Genomic DNA, 20,662 nt, shown 5'->3' with positions numbered 1-20,662 from the left:
TCCCACCTCCCTAGAGCCATGGCAACGATGACTAATTTGTTCTCCAGTTCTATAACTTTCTCATTTCAAGAATGGAATATAGGGACTGCCCTGGCGGTCCAGTGGTTAAGATTCCACGCTTCCACTGCAGGGGCAACGGGTTCAGTCCCTGGTCAGGGAACTAAGATCACATATCCCGCATGCTCTGCAACCGGAAAAAAGAAGAATGGAAACATACAGTGTGTAACCTTTTGGGATTGGCTTTTTTCTTTTTCTTTTATAAACTTATTTATTTGTTTATTTTTGACTGTGTTGGGTCTCCGTTGCTGTGCGTGCGTGGGCTTTCCCTAGTTGTGGCGAGCGGGGGCTACTCTTCGTTGCAGTGCGTGGGCTTCTCTTGTTGCAGAGCACGGGCTCTAGTTGCACGGGCTTCAGTAGTTGTGGCGAGCGGGCTCTAGAGCGCAGGCTCTGTAGTTGTGGCGCACAGGCTTAGTTGCTCTGCAGCATGTGGGATCTTCCCAGACCAGGGATCGTACCCATGTCCCCTGCATTGGCAGGCGGATTCTTAACCACTGTCCCACCAGGGAAGTCGAGGATTGGCTTTTTTCAATCATTATAATTCTCTAGAGATTCATCTTGGTTGTTTATCAATAGTTTGTGTTTTGTTTTTTTTTTTCTTTTTTTTTTGCGGTACGCGGGCCTCTCACTGTTGTGGCCTCTCCCGTTGCGGACACAGGCTCCGGACACGCAAGCTCAGCGGCCATGGCTCACGGCCCAGCCGCTCCACGGCACATGGGATCTTCCTGGACCGGGGCACGAACCCGTGTCCGCTGCATCGGCAGGCGGACTCTCAGCCACTGCGCCACCAGGGAAGCCCCCACGGTGGTTTTAATTTGCATTTCTCTAATGGCTAATAATGTCAAACATTTTATCATGTTCATGTTTGTCATCTCTATACCCTCTTCAGTGAAATGTCTCTATTGTTGCCCATTTTCTAATTGGTTTGGGGTTTGGGTTTTTTTTATCGTGTAGCTCTTTTTTATTCACTTTATTTGATCAAATAGTACAGAGTTCCCATGCACCCCCGTCAGTTCTCTCCCCTCAAGTTCCCCCTATTAACGCCTTGCATTAGGGTGGTACATTTGTTACAGTTGATAGCCAATATTGATAAATTATTAACTAAAGTCCACAGTTTAAATTAGGGTTTTCTCTTTTTTTAATTTATTTTTTATTGAAGTATAGTTGAATTACAATGTTAATTACTACTGTACAGCAAAGTGACTCAGACACAAACACACACACACACACATATATATATACACACACACACACACACATTCTTTTTCATATTCTTTTCCATTATGGTTTATCACAGGATATTGAATATAGTTCTCTGTGCTATACAGTAGGACCTTGTTGTTTATCCATTCCATATATAGAGAGTTTACTCTTTATGTTGTACATTTCCATGGGTTTTGACAAATGCATAATGTCATGTATCCACCATTATAGTATCATACAGAGTAGTTTCACTGCCCTAAAAATCCCGTGTGCTCCCCCTTCCCCCTTGCAATCACTCTTCTTTTTACTCTCTTTATAGTTTGAGCCTTTTGCAAAATGTCATAGTTGGAATCATACATTATGTAGACTTTTCAGACTGGCTTCTTTCACTTAGTAATATGCATTTAAGATTCCTCCAAGTCTTCTCATGGCTTCACAGCTCATTTCTGTTTAGTGCTGCATAATATTCCATTGTCTGGAAGTACCATAGTTTACTTATTCATTCACCTACTAAAGAACGTCTTGGTTGCTTCCTGTTTCTGGCAATTATGAATAAAGCTGCTATAAACGTCCATGTGCAGGTTTTTGCGTGGACATAAGTATTCAACTCATTTGGGTAAACATCTGTGAGCACGATTGCTGGATCATATGGTAAACATATGTTTAGCTTTGTAAGAGACTGCCAAGCTGTCTTCCAAAGCGACTGTACAATTTTGCTTTTCGTGTGCTTGTTTGCCGTCTGTATTATTGTTGGTGAGAAGTCTGTTGAGTTCTTTAGCCTATTTTTTACATTGGATTGACTGCTTTCTTATTGTTGAGTTTTAAGAATTTTTTGTATACATTGGCTACAAGTCCTTTATATGTTTTAGAGATAAAGTTCAACTTATTAATTTTGTCTTTCATGAACCGTGCTTTTCATGTTGTACCTAAAATTCATTGCCAAACCCAGGGTCATCTGTGTTATTTTCTAGAAGTTTTATACTTTTGCATTTAACATTTAGGTCTGTGATCTGCTTTGAGTTAATTTTTGTGAAAGGTGTAAGGTCTGTGTCTAGATTCACTTTTTTTGCATGTGGATGTCCAGTTGTTCCAGCACCATTTGTTGAAAAGATCATCTTTTCTCCATTGTATTACCTTTGCTCCTTTGTCGAAGATTGGTTTGACTACATTTGTGAGGGTCTATTTTGGGGCTCTATATTCTGTTCCACTGATCTATTTGTCTATTCTTTTGCCAGTACAACACTATCTTGATTACTGTAGGTTTATATTGTCTTAAAGTCAGGTAGTATCAGTCTCACAACTTTGTTCTTTTTCAGTATTGTGTTGCCTATTGTAGGTTTTTTCCTTTTATATACAAACTTTAGAATCAGTTTGTCAGTATCCACAAAGCAACTTGCTGGGATTTGGATTGGGATTGCATTAAATCTGCAGATCAGCTAGGGAAGAACTGACATCTTAACAGTATTAAGTCTTCTTATCCATGAATATGAAATATCTCTCCATTTATTATTTTTTCTTTTATTAGAATTTGTAGTTTTCCTCATATAAATCTTGCACATATATTTTAGGTTTATAACTAAGCATTTCATTTTTGGGTGCTAATGTTGATATATATGAAAGCAATGAACTTTTTATTTTTTAGCCTTATATCTTACAACCTTGCTACATAATCTGTTATAAATTCCAGGGTTTTTTGTTTGTTTTGTCAATTCTTTGAGATTTTCTACACATAAAACCCTATGTCATCTGCAAACAAAGACAGTTTGATGTCTTCCTTCCCAATCCGTATACCTTTTATTTCCTTTTCTTACTGTGTTAGCTACGACTTCCAGTATAATAGTGAACAGGAGTGGTGAGAAGAGACATCTTTGCCTTGTTTCCAATCTTACGTGGAAAGCATCTAGATTATTAGCCTTAAGTGTGATGTTAGCTGTAGGTTTTTCATAGTTGTTCTTTATCGAGGTGAGGAAGTTCCCCTCTGTTGCTGGTTTTTATAATGAATAGGTGTTGAGTTTTGTCAAGTGCCTTTCCTGCATCTATTGAGATAATGACATGATTTTTCTTTAGCCTGTTGATGTGATGGATTATACTAATTGATTTTTTTTCACACACACACACACACACACTGTATTTTATTTTTGCAAGAGATAGATAAACTGACACCAAGCATTGTAAATGGATGACCACAACAAAAGCAACAATGATTGCAATTACCAAACACGAAACACACTCATACTATGTCATAATATTGACCTTCAGTCCAGGAATCCTCCACTGTAACAGCTCCTTTACTTTGCGGTGAAAATTGATTTGTATATTTTTGCCTCTGAGTCCTTGTGGGATTTTTTTTTTATTCAAACAGAAAGTCACAAAAGTTATAATCATCCTCATCAGTTCACTGTCCCATGTAATTAATTTTTTTCATCTTGATCTTTTGTTGGCACTTCTATGAATTCATCAGTTTTCCATTAGAGTTCTGAAAATGCTTATTCATTCAGTTCAGCAGTCTAGTCAGTGACCAGAAACCTGTACTTGTCAGAGTCTTTTCCATGAATTCCTTGAAGATGAAACCCTTTTATAGGAACATATTTGCAAAAGCATCAGAATACACCCAGCACTGTCTGTAAATGACAAAAGACTTAAAAATGACCACGGTTAAAGATTTGATGAAAGTTCATAAAATGCAATTGACAAGGAAATTTAGTTATTTCTGAGATATACATTTTAAAGTAATAACTAGAATTATGACTTATAACATTATACCAGAACATATAAGATTTTCAGAAATTTCATGTAATGTCTGAAACATTTATATTAACATATTTCATACAAATAACCCAAAGAAAGTTTAGTATTAGTTGGTTTTTTTTTTTTTTGCGGTACGCAGGCCTCTCACTGTTGTGGCCTCTCCCGTTGCGGAGCAGAGGCTCCGGACGCGCAGGCTCAGCGGCCATGGCTCACAGGCCCAGCCGCTCTGCGGCATGTGGGATCTTCCCGGACCGGGGCACGAACCCGTGTCCGCTGCATCGGCAGGCGGACTCTCAACCACTGCGCCACCAGGGAAGCCCATAGTTTGTTTTTTTATACTGCAAGTTCTTATTAGTTATCAATTTTATACACATCAGTGTGTACATGTCAATCCCAATCGCCCAATTCAGCACACCACCATCCCCCCACCTCACCGTGGTTTTCCCCTCTTGGTGTCCATACGTCTGTTCTCTACATCTGTGTCTCAACTTCTGCTCTGCAAACCGGTTCATCTGTACCATTTTTCTAGGTTCCACATACATGCGTTAATATACGATATTTGTTTTTCTCTTTCTGACTTACTTCACTCTGTATGACAGTCTCTAGATCCATCCACGTCTCAACAAATGACTCAATTTCATTCCTTTTTATAGCTGAGTAATATTCCATTGTATATATGTACTACAACTTCTTTATCCATTCGTCTGTCGATGGATGGGCATTTAGGTTGCTTCCATGACCTGGCTATTGTAAATAGTGCTGCAATGAACATTGGGGTGCATGTGTATTGCTGAATTATGGTTTTCTCTGGGTATATGCCCAGTAGTGGGATCGCTGGATCATATGATAATTCTATTTTTAGTTTTTTAAGGAACCTCCATACTGTCCTCCATAGTGGCTGTATCAATTTACATTCCCACCAACAGTGCAAGAGGGTTCCCTTTTCTCCATACCCTCTCCAGAATTTGTTGTTCGTAGATTTTCTGATGATGCCCATTCTAACTGGTATGAGGTGATACCTCATCGTAGTTTTGATTTGCATTTCTCTAATAATTAGTGATGTTGAGCAGCTTTTCATACTAATTGATTTTTGAATAGTGAACCAGCCTTTTATATTTGGAATAAATCCCTCTTGGCCATGGTGTATATAATTTTATTTATACATTATTGGATTTGATTTGCTAATATTTTGTTGAAGCTTTCTGCATCTGTGTTCATGAGAGATATTGGTCTAATAGTTTTGCTTTCTTGTAATGCCTTTATTTGGTTTGGTATTAGAGTAACGCTCTCCTCATAGAGTGAACTGGGATGTGTTCCTTCTGCTTCTATTTCCTGAAAGATTTTGTAGAGAATTGATATCATTTGTTCCTTCAGTGTTTGGTAGAATTCATTATTGAAACCATCTGGGTCTGGTGCTTTTTGTTTTGGAAAGTTATTAGTGATTGATTCAGTTTCTTTAATAGATGCGGGTCTATTCAGAGTATCTATTTCTCCTTGTGTGAGTTTTGGTAGATTGTACCTTTCAAGGAATTGGTCTGTTTCATGTAAATTATCAAACTGTGGGCATAGAGATAGATTTGTTCACAATCTTTTATTAACCTTTCAATGTCCATAGACTCAGTAGTGGTGGTCTCTTCTTCACTTGTGATATTAGTAACCAGTGCCTTCTCTTTTTTTCTTTTGGTTCGCCTAGCTAGAGGTTATCAATTTTATTGATCTTTTCAAAGAACCAACATTTTTGGTTTCATTTTCTCTATCATTTTCCTGTTTTCAATGTCATTGATTTTTTTGCTGTCATTTTTATTTCTTTTTTAAAAATTTTATTGAAGTGTAGTTGACTTACAATATTCTGTTAATTTCTTCTGTACAGCAAAATGACCCAGTTATACATATATATATTTTTTCATATTCTTTTCCATTATGGTTTGTACAGGATATTGAATATAGTTCCCTGTGCTATACAGTAGGACCTTGTTGTTTCTCCATCCTATATTATAATAGTTTGCCTCTGCTAATCCCAAACTCCCAGTCCTTCCCTCCCCTAACCACCCGCCTGCACCTTGACAACCACACGTCTGTTCTCTACGTCTGTGAGTCTGTTTCTGTTTTGTAGATAAGTTCAATGGTGTCATATTTTAGATTTCATACATAAGTGATGTCATATGGTATTTGTCTTTCTCTTTCTGACTTACTTCACTTAGTATGATAATCTCTAGGTCCATCCATGTTGCTGCAAATAGCATTATTTCATTCTTTTTTATGACTGATATTCCATTGTGTATATATACCACGTCTTCTTTATCCATTCATCTGTCAGTGGACGTTTAGGTTGTTTCCATGTCTTGGCTATTGTAAATAGTGCTGCTGTGAACATAGGGGTGCATGTATCTTTTCGAATTATAGTTTTGTCTGGGTATGGGTATGCCCAGGAATGGGATTGCTGGATCAATATGGCAACTCTATTTTTAGTTTTTGGAGGAACCTCCATGCCGTTTTCCACAGTGGCTGCACCAATTTACATTTCCACTGGCAGTGTAAGGGGGTTTCCTTTTCTCCACACCCTCTCCCGCACTTATTATTTGTAGACCTTTTAATGATGGCCCTTCTGACTGGTGTCCGAGGTGCTATCTCATTGTAGTTTTGATGTCCATTTCTCTAATAATTAGTGATGTTGAGCATCTTTTCATGTGTTTGTTGGCCACCTGTATGTCTTCTTTAGAGAAATGTCTATTTAGGTCTTCTGACCATTTTTCGATTGGGTTGTCTTTGTAGTTGTTGAGTTGTATGAGCTGTTTGTATATTCTGGAAATTAAGCCCTTGTCGGTCACATTGTTTGCAAATATTTCCTCCCATACAGTAGGTTTTCTTTTCATGTTGTTTCTGGTTTCCTTTGCTGTGCAAAAGCTTGTAAGTTTGATTAGGTCCCATTTTTTAATTTTTGCTTTTATTTCTATTGCTTTGGGAGACTGACCTAAGAAAACATTGGTACAATTTTTGTCAGAAAATGTTTTGCCTGTGTTCTCTTCTAGGAGTTTTATGGTGTCATGTCTTATGTTTAAGTCTTTAAGCCATCTTGAGTTTATTGTTGTGTATGGTGAGAGGGTATGTTCTAACTTCATTGATTTTCATGCGGCTGTCCAACTTTCCCAATATCACTTGCTAAAGAGACTGTCTTTTCTCCATTGTATATTCTTGCCTCCTTTGTCGAAGATTAATTGATCATAGGTGTGTGTGTGTTTATTTCTGGGCTCTTTATTCTGTTCCATTGATCCATATGTCTGTTTTTGTGCCAGTACCACACTGTTTTGATTACTGTAGCTTTGTAGTATTGTCTGAAGTCTGGGAGGGTTATGCCTCCTCCTTTGTTGTTTTTTCCTCAGGATTGCTTTGGCAATCCTGGGTCTTTTATGGTTCCATATAAATTTTAGGATTATTTTTTCTAGTTCTGTGAAAAACATCATGGGTAATTTGATAGGGATTGCATTAAGTCTGTAGATTGCTTTGGGTAGTATTTTAACAATATTCTTCCAATCCAAGAGCATGGGATGTCTCTCCATTTCTTTGAATCGTGTTTCGTTTCCTTTATTAATGTTTTATAGTTCTCAGCATGAAAGTCTTTCATCTCCTTGGTGAGGTTTATTCCTAAGTATTTTATTTTTTTGGATGCAATTTTAAAAGGGATTGTTTGTTTACATTCCCCTTCTGATATTTCAGTGTTAGCGTAAAAAAATGCAACCAATTTCTGTATGTTAATCTTGTATCCTGCTACCTTGCTGAATTCATTTATCAGTTCTAGTACTTTTTGTGTGGAGTCTTTAGGGTTTTTCTATATATAGTATCATGTCATCTGCGTATAATGACAATTTTACCTCTTCCCTACCAATCTGAATACGTTTTATTTCTTTTCTCTGATTGCTGTGGCTATGACTTCCAATACTATGTTGAAGAGAAGTGGTGAGAGTGGACATCCTTGTCTTGTTCCAGATTTTAATAGGAAGGCTTTCAGCTTTTCACCATTGAGTATTATATTGGCTGTGGGTTTGTCATAAATAGCTTTTATTATGTTGAGATATGTTCCCTCTGTACCCATTTTTGTAAGGGTTTTTTGTCATGAATCGGTGTTGAATTTTATCAAATGCTTTTTCTGCATCTACTGAGATGATAATGTGGTTTTGTCCTTTCTTTTGTTGATGGGGTGTATCACATTGATTGATTTGCATATGTTGAACCATCCTTGTGACCCTGGGATGAATCCAACTTGGTCGTGGTATATGACCATTTTTATGTGTTGTTGGATTTGGTCTGCTTATATTTTGTTGAGAATTTTTGCATCTAAATTCATCAAAGATATTGGCCTATAATTTTATTTTTTGGTAGTCTTTGTCTGGTTTTGGTATCAAGATGATGGTGGCTTCTCATTTTTATTTTTTTCTTCTGCTTGCATTTGGTTTATTTACTTTTCTTTCTCTACTAAAGTGGAAGCTTAGATTTTGATTTTGTATCTTTTGTCATTTATAATATAAAATATTACAATATTATTATAAAACGATAAGTTGTATTTTCATTTAGTTCAAAATATTATTTTAATTTCTCTTGAGATTTTTTCTTTGATCCATGTGTTATTTATAAATGTGTCATTTAATCTCCAAATATTTTTAGAATTTTTCAGCTATCTTTCTTCTGTTGACTTCCAGTTTAATTCCATTGTGGTCTTAGAGCATGCTTTGTATGATTTCTGTTCTTTTAAGTTTGTTGAGGTGTATGTTATGGCCCAGAATGTAGTCTATCTTGGTCAGTGTTCCATGTCAGCTTGAGAAATATATATATTCTGCTGTTGGGTATTGTTCAGTTCTACTATATCCTTACTGATTTTTTGCCTGCTGGATCTGTCAATTACTGATAGAGATGTGTTGACACCTCCAAGTATAATAGTGGATTTATCTATTTCTCCTTTCAGTTCTATCAGTTTTGTTTTGTTTTGTTTTGTGGCACGCGGGCCTCTCACTGCTGTGGCCTCTCCCATTGTGGAGCACAGGCTCCAGACGCGCAGGCTCAGCGGCCATAGCTCATGGGCCCAGCCGCTCCACGGCATGTGGGATCCCCCCAGACTGGGGCACCAACCGGCGTCCCCTGCATCGGCAGGCGGACTCTCAACCACTGAGCCACCAGGGAAGCCCCCAGTTCTATCAGTTTTTGCCTCAGGTATTTGCATGTTCTCTTGTTAGGTGCATATATCTTAAGGATTGTTATGTTTTTCTTGGAGAATCGATCCTTTTATCATTATATAATGCCCCTTTCTATCCCAGATAATCTCCCTCGTTTTGAAGTCTGCCTTGTTTAAAATTAGTATAACTACTACCGCTTTCTTTTGATTTGTGTTAGCATGATATATCTTTCTTCATCTCTACTTTAAAAAAAATTTTATTTTTAGTTGTTAAAAAAACCCCACATAACACAACAGTTACCATCTAAACCATTTCTAAGTGTACAGTTCAGTAGTATTAAGTATATTCATTGTTGTACAGTGGATATCCAGAAGTTTTTCTTCCTGCAGAACTGAAACTCTATACCCATTAAGCAACAGCTCCCCACCTTCTTCCTCCCCAGCCCCTGGCAACCACCATTCTACTTTGTTTCTATGAAGTTAACTACTCTAGATGCTTCATTTAAGTGGACTCATACAGTATTTGTCTTTTTATGACTGGCTTGCTTCACTTGCCATGATATCCTCAAGGTTTATCCATATGGTAGCATATGTCAAAATTTCCTTCTTTCTTTCTTTATATTTTTTAATAGATCTTTATTCCAGTATAATTGTTTCACAATACTGTGTTAGTTTCTGTTGTACAACAAAGTGAGTCAGCCATATGCATACATATGTCCCCATATCCCCTCCCTCTTGAGCGTCCCTCCCACCCTCCCTATCCCACCCCTCTAGGTCATCGCAAAGCACCGAGCTGATCTCCCTGTGCTATGCAGCTGCTTCCCACTTGCTAACTGTTTTACATTTGGTAGTGTATACATGTTGATGCTACTCTCACTTTGCCCCAGCTTCCCCCTCCACCCCCGTGTCCTCAAGTCCATTTTCTATGTCTACATCTTTATTCCTGTCCTGGCACTAGGTTCATCAGTACCATTTTTTTTTTTTTTTAGATTCCATATATATGTGTTAGCATACGGTATTTGCTTTCCTCTTTCTGACTTACTTCACTCTGTATGATAGACCCTATGTCCATCCACCTCACTACAAATAACTCAATTTTGTTTCTTTTTATGGCTGAGTAATATTCCATTGTATATATGTGCCACATCTTCTTTATCCATTCATCTGTCAGTGGACACTTAGGTTGCTTCCACGTCCTGGCTATTGTAAATAGTGCTGCAGTGAACATTGTGGTTCATGTCTCTTTTTGAATTATGGTTTTCTCAGGGTATATGCCCGGTAGTGGGATTGCTGGGTCATATGGTAGTTTTCTTTTTAGTTTTTTTAAGGAACCTCCCTACTGTTCTCTATAGTGGTTGTATCAATTTACATTCCCACCAACAGTGCAGGGCGGTTCCTTTTTCACCACACCCTTCCCAGCATTTATTGTTTCTAGATTGTTTGATAATGGCCATTCTGACTGGTGTGAGGTGATACCTCATTGTAGTTTTGATTTGCGTTTCTTTGTGACGTTGAGCATCTTTTCATGTGCCTCTTGGCCATCTGTTTGTCTTCTTTGGTGAAATGTCTATTTAGGTCTTCCACCCATTTTTTTAATTGAATTGTGTGGTTTTTTGATATTGAGCTCCATGAGTTGTTCGTATATTTTAGAGGTTAATCCTTTGTCCATTGTTTCAGTTGCAAATATTTTCTCCCATTCTGCGGGTTGTCTTTTCATCTTGTTTATGGTTTCCTTTGCTGTGCAAAAGCTTTTAAGTTTAATTAGGTCCCATTTGTTTATTTTTTTTATTTCTGTTACTCTAGGAGGTGGGTAAAAAAAGATCTTGCTGTGGTTTATGTCAAAGAGTGTTTTTCCTATGTTTTCCTCTAAGAGTTTTATAGTGTCTGGCCTTACATTTAGGTTTCTAATCCACTTGGAGTTTATTTTTGTGTATGGTGTTAGGTAGTGTTCTAATTTCATTCTTTTACATGTAGCTGTCCAGTTTTCCCAGCACCACTTATTGAAGAGTCTGTCTTTTCTCCATTGTATGTTCTTGCCTCCTTTATCATAAATTAGGTGACCATATGTGCATGAGTGTATCTCTGGGCTTTCTATCCTGTACTAACTGATCTATATTTCTGTTTTTGTGCCAGTACCATACTGTCTTGATTACTGTAGCTTTGTAGTACAGTCTGAAGTCAGGGAGCCTGATTCCTCCAGCTCTGTTTTCCTTTCTCAAGATTGCTTTGGCTATTCAGGGTCTTTTGTGTTTCCATACGAATTGTAAAATTTTTTGTTCTAATTCTGTGAAGAATGCCATTGGTAGTTTGATAGGGATTGCATTGAATCTGTAGATTGTTTTGTGTAGTATAGTCATTTTCACAATGTTGATTCTTCCAATCCAAGAACATGGTTTATTTCTCCATCTCTTTATGTCATCTTTGATTTCTTTCATCAGTGTTTTATAGTTTTCTGAGTACAGGTCTTTCACCTCCTTAGGTAGGTTTATTCCTAGGTATTTTATTCTTTTTATTGTGATGGTAAATGGGATTGTTTCCTTAATTCCTCTTTCTGATTTTTCGTTGTTAGTGTATAGGAATGCCAGAGATTTCTGTGCATGAATTTTGTATCCTGCAACCTTACTAAATTCATTGATTAGTTCTAGTAGTTTTCTGGTGGCATCTTTAGGATTTTCTATGTATAGTATCGTGTCCTCTGCAAACAGTGACAGTTTTATTTCTTCTTTTCCAATTTGTATTCCTTTTATTTCTTTTTCTTCTCTAATTGCAATGGCTAGGCCTTCCAAAATTATGTTGAATAAGAGTGGTGAGAGTGGATATCCTTGTCTTGTTCCTGATCTTAGAGGAAATGCTTTCAGTTATTCACCATTGAGAATGATGTTGGCTGTGGGTTTGTCATATATGGCCTTTATTATGTTGAGGTAGGTTCCCTCTCTGCCCATTTTATGGAGAGTTTTTTTTTTTATCATAAATCGTTGTTGAATTTTGTCAGAAGCTTTTTTTGCATCTATTGAGATGATCAGATGGTTTTTATTCCTTAATTTGTTAATGTGGTGTATCACATTGATTGATTTGCATATATTGAAAAATCCTTTTATCCCTGGGATAAATCCCACTTGATCATGGTGTATGATCATTTTAATATGCTGTTGGATTCCGTTTGCTAGTATTTTGTTGAGGATTTTTGCATCTATGTTCATCAGTGTTATTGGTCTGTAATTTTCTTTTTTTGTGATATCTTTTTCTGGTTTCGGTATCAGCATGATGGTGGCTTCATAGAATGAATTTGGGAGTGTTCCTCCCTCTGCAATTTTTTGGAAGAGGTTGAGAACGATGGGTGTTAGCTATTCTCTAAATGTTTGATAGAATTTGCCCGTGAAGCCATCTGGCCCTGGACTTTTGTTTGTTGGAAGATTTTTAATTACAGTTTCAATTTCATTACTTGTGATAGGTCATTTTATATTTTCTAGTTCTTCCTGGTTCAGTCTTGGAAAATTGTACCTTTCCAAGAATTTGTCCATTTCTTTGTGGTTGTCCGTTTTATTGGCATATAGTGGTTTGTAGTAGTCTCTTATAATCCTTTGTATTTCTGCAGTGTCAGTTGTGATTTCTCCTTTTCATTTCTAATTTTATTGATTTGTGCCCTCTCCCTTTTTTTCCTGATGAGTCTAGCTAAGGGTTTATCAATTTTGTTTATCTTCTCAAAGAACCAGCTTTTAGTTTTATTAGTCTTTGCTATTTTTTTTTGTTTCTATTTCATTTATTTCTGCTTTGATCTTTATTATTTCTTACCTTCTACTGACTTTGGGTTTTCTTTGTTCTTGTTTCACTAGTTGCTTTAGGTGTAGGGTTAGATCGTTTATTTGAGATTTTTCTTGTTTCTTGAGGTGAGACTGAATTGCTATAAACTTCCCTTTTAGAACTGCTTTTGCCGTGTCCCATAGGTTTTGGGTCGTTGTGTTTTTGTTGTCATTTGCTTCTATGTGTTTTTTAATTTCTTCTTTGATTTCTTCAGTAATATCTTGGTTATTTAGTAGTGCACTGTTTAGTCTCCATGTATTTGTGGTTTTTACAATTTTTTTCCTGTAACTGATTTCCAATCTCATAGCGTTGTGGTCAGAAAAGATACTTGATACGATTTCAGTTTTTTTCTTAAATTTTCCGAGGTTTGATTTGTGACCCAAGGTGTGATCTATCCCAGAGAATGTTCCATGTGCACTTGAAAAGAAAGTGTATTCTGCCACTTATGTGTGGAATGTTCTGTAAATGTCAATTAAATCTATCTGGTCTGTTGTGTCATTTAAAGTTTGGGTTTCCTTATTTATTTTCTGTTTGGATGATCTGTCCATTGGTGTAAGTGGGGTGTTAAGGTCCCCTACTATTATTGTGTTACTGTCGATTTCCCCTTTCATGATTGTTAGCATTTGCCTTATGCATTAAGGTGCTCCCATGTTGGGGGCATAAACATTTATAATTGTTATATCTTGTTCTTGGATTGATCCCTTGATCATTATATAGTGTCCTTCCTTATCTCTTGTAAGTCTTTATTTTAAAGTCTATTTTATCTGATATGGGTATTGCTACTCCAGCTTTCTTTTGATTTCCATTTGCATGGAATGTCTTTCTCCATGCCTTCACTTTCAGTCTGTACGTGTCCCTAGGTCTGAGGTGGGTCTCTTGTAGACAGCATATGTACTGGTCTTGTTTTTATATCCATTCAGCCAGTCTGTGTCTTTTGGTTGGGGCATTTAATCCATTTACATTCAAGGTTATTATCGATATGTATGTTCCTGTTACCATATTCCTAATTGTTTTAGGTTTGTTTTTGTGTTTTCTTCTTTTGTGTTTCCCGCCTAGAGAAGTTTCTTTAGCATTTGTTGTAAAGCTGGTTTGGTGGTGCTGAATTCTCTTAGCTTTTCCTTGTCTGAAAAGCTTTTTTTTTTATTTTTTATTTTTTTTTATTTTTTTAACATCTTTATTGGAGTATAATTGCTTTACAATGGTGTGTTAGTTTCTGCTGTACAACAAAATGAATCAGCTATACATATACATATATCCCCATATCTCCTCCCTCTTGCGTCTCCCTCCCACCCTCCCTATCCCACCCCTCTAGGTGGTCACAAATCACCGAGCTGATCTCCCTGTGCTATGCGGCTGCTTCCCACTAGCTATCTATTTTACGTTTGGTAGTGTATATATGTCCGTGCCACTCTCTCACTTCATCCCAGCTTACCCTTCCCCCTCCGCATGTCCTCAACTCCATTCTGTACGTCTGCATCTTTATTCCTGTCCTGCCCCTACGTTCTTTTTTTTTTTTTTTTTTTAAACATCTTTATTGGGGTATAATTGCTTTACAATTGTGTGTTAGTTTCTGCTTTATAACAAAGTGAATCAGTTATACATATACATATGTTCCCATATGTCTTCCCTCTTGCGTCTCCCTCCCTCCCACTCTCCCTATCCCACCCCTCCAGGCTGTCACAAAGCACCGAGCTAATATCCCTGTGCCTTGCGGCTGCTTCCCCCTAGCTATCTACCTTACTACGTGAAAAGCTTTTAATTTCGCCGTTGAATCTGAATGAGATCCTTGCTGGGTAGAGTAATCTTGGTTGTAGGTTTTTCTCTTTCATCACTTTAAGTATATCCTGCTGCTCCCTTCTGGCCTGCAGAGTTTCTGCTGAGAAATCAGCTGTTAACGTTATGGGGATTCCTTTGTATGTTATTTTTTGTTTTTCCCTTGCTGCTTTTAATATTTTTTCTTTGAATTTAATTTTTGTTAGTTTGATTAATATGTGTCTTGCTGTGTTTCTCCTAGGGTTTATCCTGTATGGGACTCTCTGTGCTTCCTGGACTTGGGTTGTCTATTTCCTTTCCCATGTTAGGGAAGTTTTCCACTATAATCTCTTCAAATATTTTCTCAGACCCTTTCTTTTTCTCTTCTTCTGGGACTGCTATAATTTGAATGTTGGTGGGTTTAGTGTTGCCCCAGAGGTCTCTGAGATTGTCTTCAATTCTTTTCATTCTTTATTCTGCTCCTCAGCAGTTATTTCCACCATTTTGTCTTCCAGCTCACTTATTCATTCTTCTGCCTCAGTTACTCTGTTATTGATTCCTTCTAGTGTATTTTTCATTTCAGTTATTGTGTTATTCATCTCTGTTTGTTCTTTAGTTCTTCTAGGTCTTTCTTAAACATTTCTTGTATTTTCTCAGTCCATGTCTCCAGTCTGTTTCTGAGATTCTGGATCATCTTTACTATCATTACTCTGAATTATTTTTCAGGTAGATTGCCTATTACCTCTTCATTTATTTGGTCTTGTAGGTTTTTACCTTGCTCTTTCATCTGTGACGTATTTTTTTGCTGTCTAATTTTTTTTTTTCCTTTTTTTTATGAGTGGGATTGTGGTCCTGTCTTACTGGTTGTTTGGCCTGAGGCTTCCAACACTGGAGTTTATAAGCTGTTGAGTAGAGGTGGGTCTTGGTGCTGAGATGAGGACCACCGGGAGACCTCACGCCGATGAATATTCCCTGGGGTCTGAGGTTCTCTGTTAGTCCAGTGGTTCGGACTTGGAAGTCCCACCACAGGAGCTTTGGCCCGACCCCTGGCTCGTTAATGAAGATCCTGCAAGCCACGTGGGGTGGACAAAAAAAAAGAACAATAACTAAGTAAAAAATAAGATTAGACTAGAAAACTAACAGATATGTTAGAAAAAATATAAAAATAAAAATATAGATGAAACAACAACCAGAAGGACCACAATAGTCAAAAAGAGGAGGAGGAAAAAAAAAAGGTGGAAAAGGCCTGGGTTGTGGGGAGAGGGGCATAAGCAGGGGTGAGGTTTGGGCAGTGGGCAGGGCCTATGCTTAGAACCCACAGGGCTGGAAAGGTGTGGGAGGTGTGGGGTGTAGGGCTTAGGCTCAACAGAACAGAAGGGGCCCAGGCTGCCTCCTGCCTCTGGCCTCAGAGGGTGGGGGACCCCACCCGGAGGGCCCCTCCTGCCTGCCTTATTTCCCCAGCCTCTCTCCTATGCCCCCAGGACCCATGTGGCCTGGAGAGGGCTTTGCAGGGCTTCCTTCTTTTTTTAAAGTTGAGTAATATTCCATTGTTTGTCGATGCCACAATTTGTTTATCCATTCATCCATCCATTGATGCATACTTGGGTTGCTTCTACCTCTTGGCTATTGGGAATAAGGTTGTTAGGAAAATGCGTGTGCAGAAGAATCAAGGTGGCAGAGTAGAAGGACGTGCTCTCACTCCCTCTTGCGAGAACACCAGAATCACAGCTAGCTACTGGACAGTCATCGACAGGAAGACACTGGAACTCACTAAAAAAGATACCCCACATCCAAAGACAAAGGAGAAGCCACAATGAGATGGTAGGAGGGGCGCAATCACAGTAAAATCAAATCCCATAACTGCTGGGTGGGTGACTCACAGACTGGAGAACACTTAATACCACAGAAGTCCAGCCACTGGAGTGAAGGTTCTGAGCCCCACATCAGGCTTCCCAACCTGGGGGTCTGGCAACAGGAGGAGGAATTCCTAGAGAATCAGACTTTGAAGGCTAGTGGGAACTGATTGCAGGACTTTGACAGGACTGGGGGAAACAGAGACTCTACTCCTGGAGGGCACACACAAAGGAAAACATAGGAAGAACACTCTTTGACATAAAACACAGCAAGATCTTTTTTGATCCACCTCCTTGAGTAATGGAAATAAAAACAAAAATAAACAAATGGGACCTAATGAAACTTCAAAGTTTTTGCACAGCAAAGGAAACCATAAACAAGACGAAAAGACAACTCTCAGAATGGGAGAAAATATTTGCAAACGAATCGACAGACAAAGGATTAATCTCCAAAATATATAAACAGCTCATGCAGCTCAATATTAAAGAAACAACCCAATCCAAAAATGGCCAGAAGACCTAAATAGACATTCCTCCAAAGAAGACATACAGATGGCCAAGAAGCACATGAAAATCTGCTCAACCTCACTAATTATTAGAGAAATGCAAATCAAAACTACAATGAGGTATCACCTCACACCAGTTAGAATGGGCATCATCAGAAAATCTACAAACAACAAATGCTGGAGAGGGTGTGGAGAAAAGGGAACCCTCTTGCACTGTTGGTGGGAATGTAAATTGATACAGTCACTATGGAGAACAGTATGGAGGTTCCTTAAAAAACTAAAAATAGAATTACCATATGATCCAGCAATCCCACTACTGGGCATATACCCAGAGAAAACCATAATTCAGCAATACACATGCACCCCAATGTTCATTGCAGCACTATTTACAATAGCCAGGTCATGGAAGCAACCTAAATGCCCATCGACAGACGAATGGATAAAGAAGTTGTAGTACATATATACAATGGAATATTACTCAGCTATAAAAAGGAATGAAATTGAGTCATTTGTTGAGACGTGGATGGATCTAGAGACTGTCATACAGAATGAAGTAAGTCAGAAAGAGAAAAACAAATATTGTATATTAATGCATGCATGTGGAACCTAGAAAACTGGTACTGATGAACCAGTTTGCAGGGCAGAAGTTGAGACATAGATGTGGAGAACAAACATGGACACCAAGGTGGGGAAAGCTGCTGGGGGGTGGGGATGGTGGTGTGCTGAATTGGGCAATTGGGATTGACATGTATACACTGATGTGTATAAAATTGATGACTAATAAGAATGTACTGTATAAAAAAATAAAAATCACAAATTAAAAAAAAAGAAAATGGGTGTGCAAATATCTCTTTAAGATCCTGTTTTCAGTTCTGTTGGATACTCAGAAGTATAAATTGCTGGATCAAGTGGTAATTATATTTTTAATTTTTTGACGGATCACCATGCTGTTTTCCATAGTGACTGTACCATCTTACACTCCCACCACAAGGGTGCACAAAGTTTCCAATTTTTTCACATTATTGGTAACACTTGTTATTTTCTATTTTTTGTTTTGTTTTAGTAATAGCTACCCTAATGGTATGAGGTGATTCCATTCCTTTACTTCTAATCTATGTCTTTGTATTTAAAGTGGGTCTCCTGTAGATAACATATAATTGGGTCTCATTTTTTCAATATCCTCTCTCAGTCTCTGCCTTTTAATTGGTGTGTTTAGGTAATTTATATTTAGTGAGTATTTATTATACATTGCTGTTTATAGCTGTTTATTATACATTGCTCTCATTTGTTTTTAAATTTTCCCTCTTTTTCTGCCTCCTCTGGATTTATCTGAGCAAATTGTTAAGATTCTATTTTCTCTCATTCCTTTTTTTAAAATTAATTAATTGATTTGGTTGCGCCAGGTCTTAGTTGCAGCAGGCGGGCTCCTTATTTGCGGCTCGCCGGCTCCTTAGTTGCAGTATGTGGACTCCTTTAGTTGCAGCAGGAGGGCTCCTTAGTTGCGGCTTGTGGGCTCCTTAGTTGCTGCTTGCCGGCTCCTTAGTTGCGGCATGCAGGCTTCTTAGTTGTGGCATGTGAACTCTTATTGCAGCACACGTGAGATCTAGTTCCCTGACCAGGGATCGAACCTGGGCCTGCTGCATTGGGAGTGTGGCCTCTTAACCACTGCGCCACCAGGGAAGTTCCTTTTCTCTCATTTCTTAGAACTTCAATTATACTTCTTTAACAAATTATTTTTTACTAGAGGCCCTAGGGTTTGCAGTTTGCATTTACACTAATCTATGTCCACTTTCTTTTTTTTTTTGCGGTCCGCAGGCCTCTCACTGTTGTGACCTCTCCCGTTGTGGAGCACAGGCTCCAGACGCGCAGGCTCAGCAGCCATGGCTCACGGGCCTAGCCGCTCCGCGGCATGTGGGATCCTCCCAGACCAGGGCGCGAACCCGTGTCCCCTGCATCGGCAGGCAGACTCTCAACCACTGCGCCACCAGGGAAGCCCTGTCCACTTTCCAATAACACTATTCCATGCTTCATGGGTAGTGCAGATACCTTATAATAGAGTATTTCCAGTTCCTCCTTCTTGTCCCTTATAGCATGGCTGTCATTCATTTCACTTACATATAACCTATAATCAGCAAATATATTCTTGCTGTTATTTTGAATAGTTACTATTAGATTAAGAATTTTGAAAGTAAAAGGTTTTATTTCCTTTCCTTTTCATGTTCTTCCTTTCTTTATGTAGATCTGAATTTCTGACCTATATCATTTTCCCTCTCTCTGAAGAATTTCTTTTAATACTCTGTGCAAGGCAGGTTGACTGGTGACAAATTCCCTCAGTTTTTATTTGTCTTAGAAAGTCTTTATTGCTTCATTTTTGAAGGATAGTTTTGCTTGATACAGAATTGTAGGTAGGTGGATATTTTTCTTTCACTACTTTAAATATTTTAGTCCAGTCCTTTTTTGCTTGCATGATTTGTGAAGATAAGTCTGATGTAAGTTTTATCATTGTTCCTCCATAGGTAAGGTGTTTTTTTCCTCTGGCTTCTTTCAAAAATTTTTGTCTTTGATTTTCTACAGTTTAAATATGATATGCCTAGGTGCAAATTTGGTGGGGTGGGGATTTATTCTGCTTGGTGTTTCGGAGCTTCCTGGATCTGTGGTTTGCTCTGTGACATTAATATTGGAAAATTCTCAGTCATTATTACTTAAAATATTTCTTTTTGCTCCCTCTCTCTCTCTACTTCTGCTATTCCATTATGCATATGTTACACTGTAATTTTCTCTCAATTCTTGAATAGTGTTGTCTTTTTCATTGTTTTTATTTTCATTTCAGTTTGGGAAGTTTTTATTGACATATCTTCAAATCCACTGACTCAGTGTCAAGTCTACTGTGAGCCCATCAAAGGTATTTTTCATTTCTATTACAGTGTTCTTGACTTTTAGCATTTCCTTTTTTCAAAAAATTGTATTGAAGTATTGTTGATTTACAATGTTGTGTTAATTTCTGCTGTACAGCAAAGTGACTAAGTTATACACACACACATATATATATATACACATTCTTTTTCATATTCTCTTTTTAAAAAATATTTATTTTTGGCTGCGTCAGTTCTTAGTTGCAGCACATGGGATCTTTCGTTGCAGGACACAGACTCTCCGTTGAGGCACGTGGGCTTCTCTCTAGTCGTGGTGCATGAGCTCCAGAGTGCATGTGTTCAGTAGTTGCAGTGTGCAGGCTCCAGAGCACACGGGCTCAGTAGTTGCAGCACGTGGGCTCTCTAGTTGTGGCAGGCGGGCTCCAGAGCACGTGGGCTTTCTAGTTGTGGTGCACGGGCTCAGTGTTGTGGTGCGTGAGCTTAGTTGCCTCATGGATTGTGGGATCTTAGTTCCCTGACCAGGGATCAAACCTGCATCCCTGCATTGGAAGGTGGATTCTTAACCACTGGACCACCAGGGAAGTATCTCATATTCTTTTCCATTATGGTTTATCACAGGATATTGAATATAGTTCCCTGTGCTATACAGTAGGACCTTGTTTTTTATCCATTCTATATGTAATAGTTTGCATCTAGTAATCCCAA

At 38.2% G+C, this 20,662-nt stretch overlaps 1 protein-coding gene across 1 annotated transcript in view; it reads left to right on the top strand.

Annotated features, from left to right (window-relative positions):
• CPEB3 (cytoplasmic polyadenylation element binding protein 3) overlaps positions 1-20,103 on the top strand; it is a 202,824-nt gene extending 182,721 nt beyond the window's left edge. The window contains exon 9 of the mRNA XM_089897930.1: positions 19,915-20,103. Coding sequence (XP_089754056.1) covers positions 19,915-19,953 — 39 coding nt within the window. The 3' untranslated portion in view covers positions 19,954-20,103. The remainder of the gene's footprint in view (positions 1-19,914) is intronic.
• Positions 20,104-20,662: the final 559 nt, after the last annotated feature.

This window comes from Delphinapterus leucas, chromosome 16 (assembly GCF_059928025.1).
Source record: "Delphinapterus leucas isolate spDelLeu-1000000601 "Yukka" chromosome 16, BTC_Dleu_Yukka2, whole genome shotgun sequence".
NCBI classification, from domain to species: Eukaryota; Metazoa; Chordata; class Mammalia; order Artiodactyla; family Monodontidae; genus Delphinapterus; species Delphinapterus leucas.
Note: the sequence above shows the minus strand (reverse complement) of the source record. Positions and strands in the feature narration are given on the sequence as shown.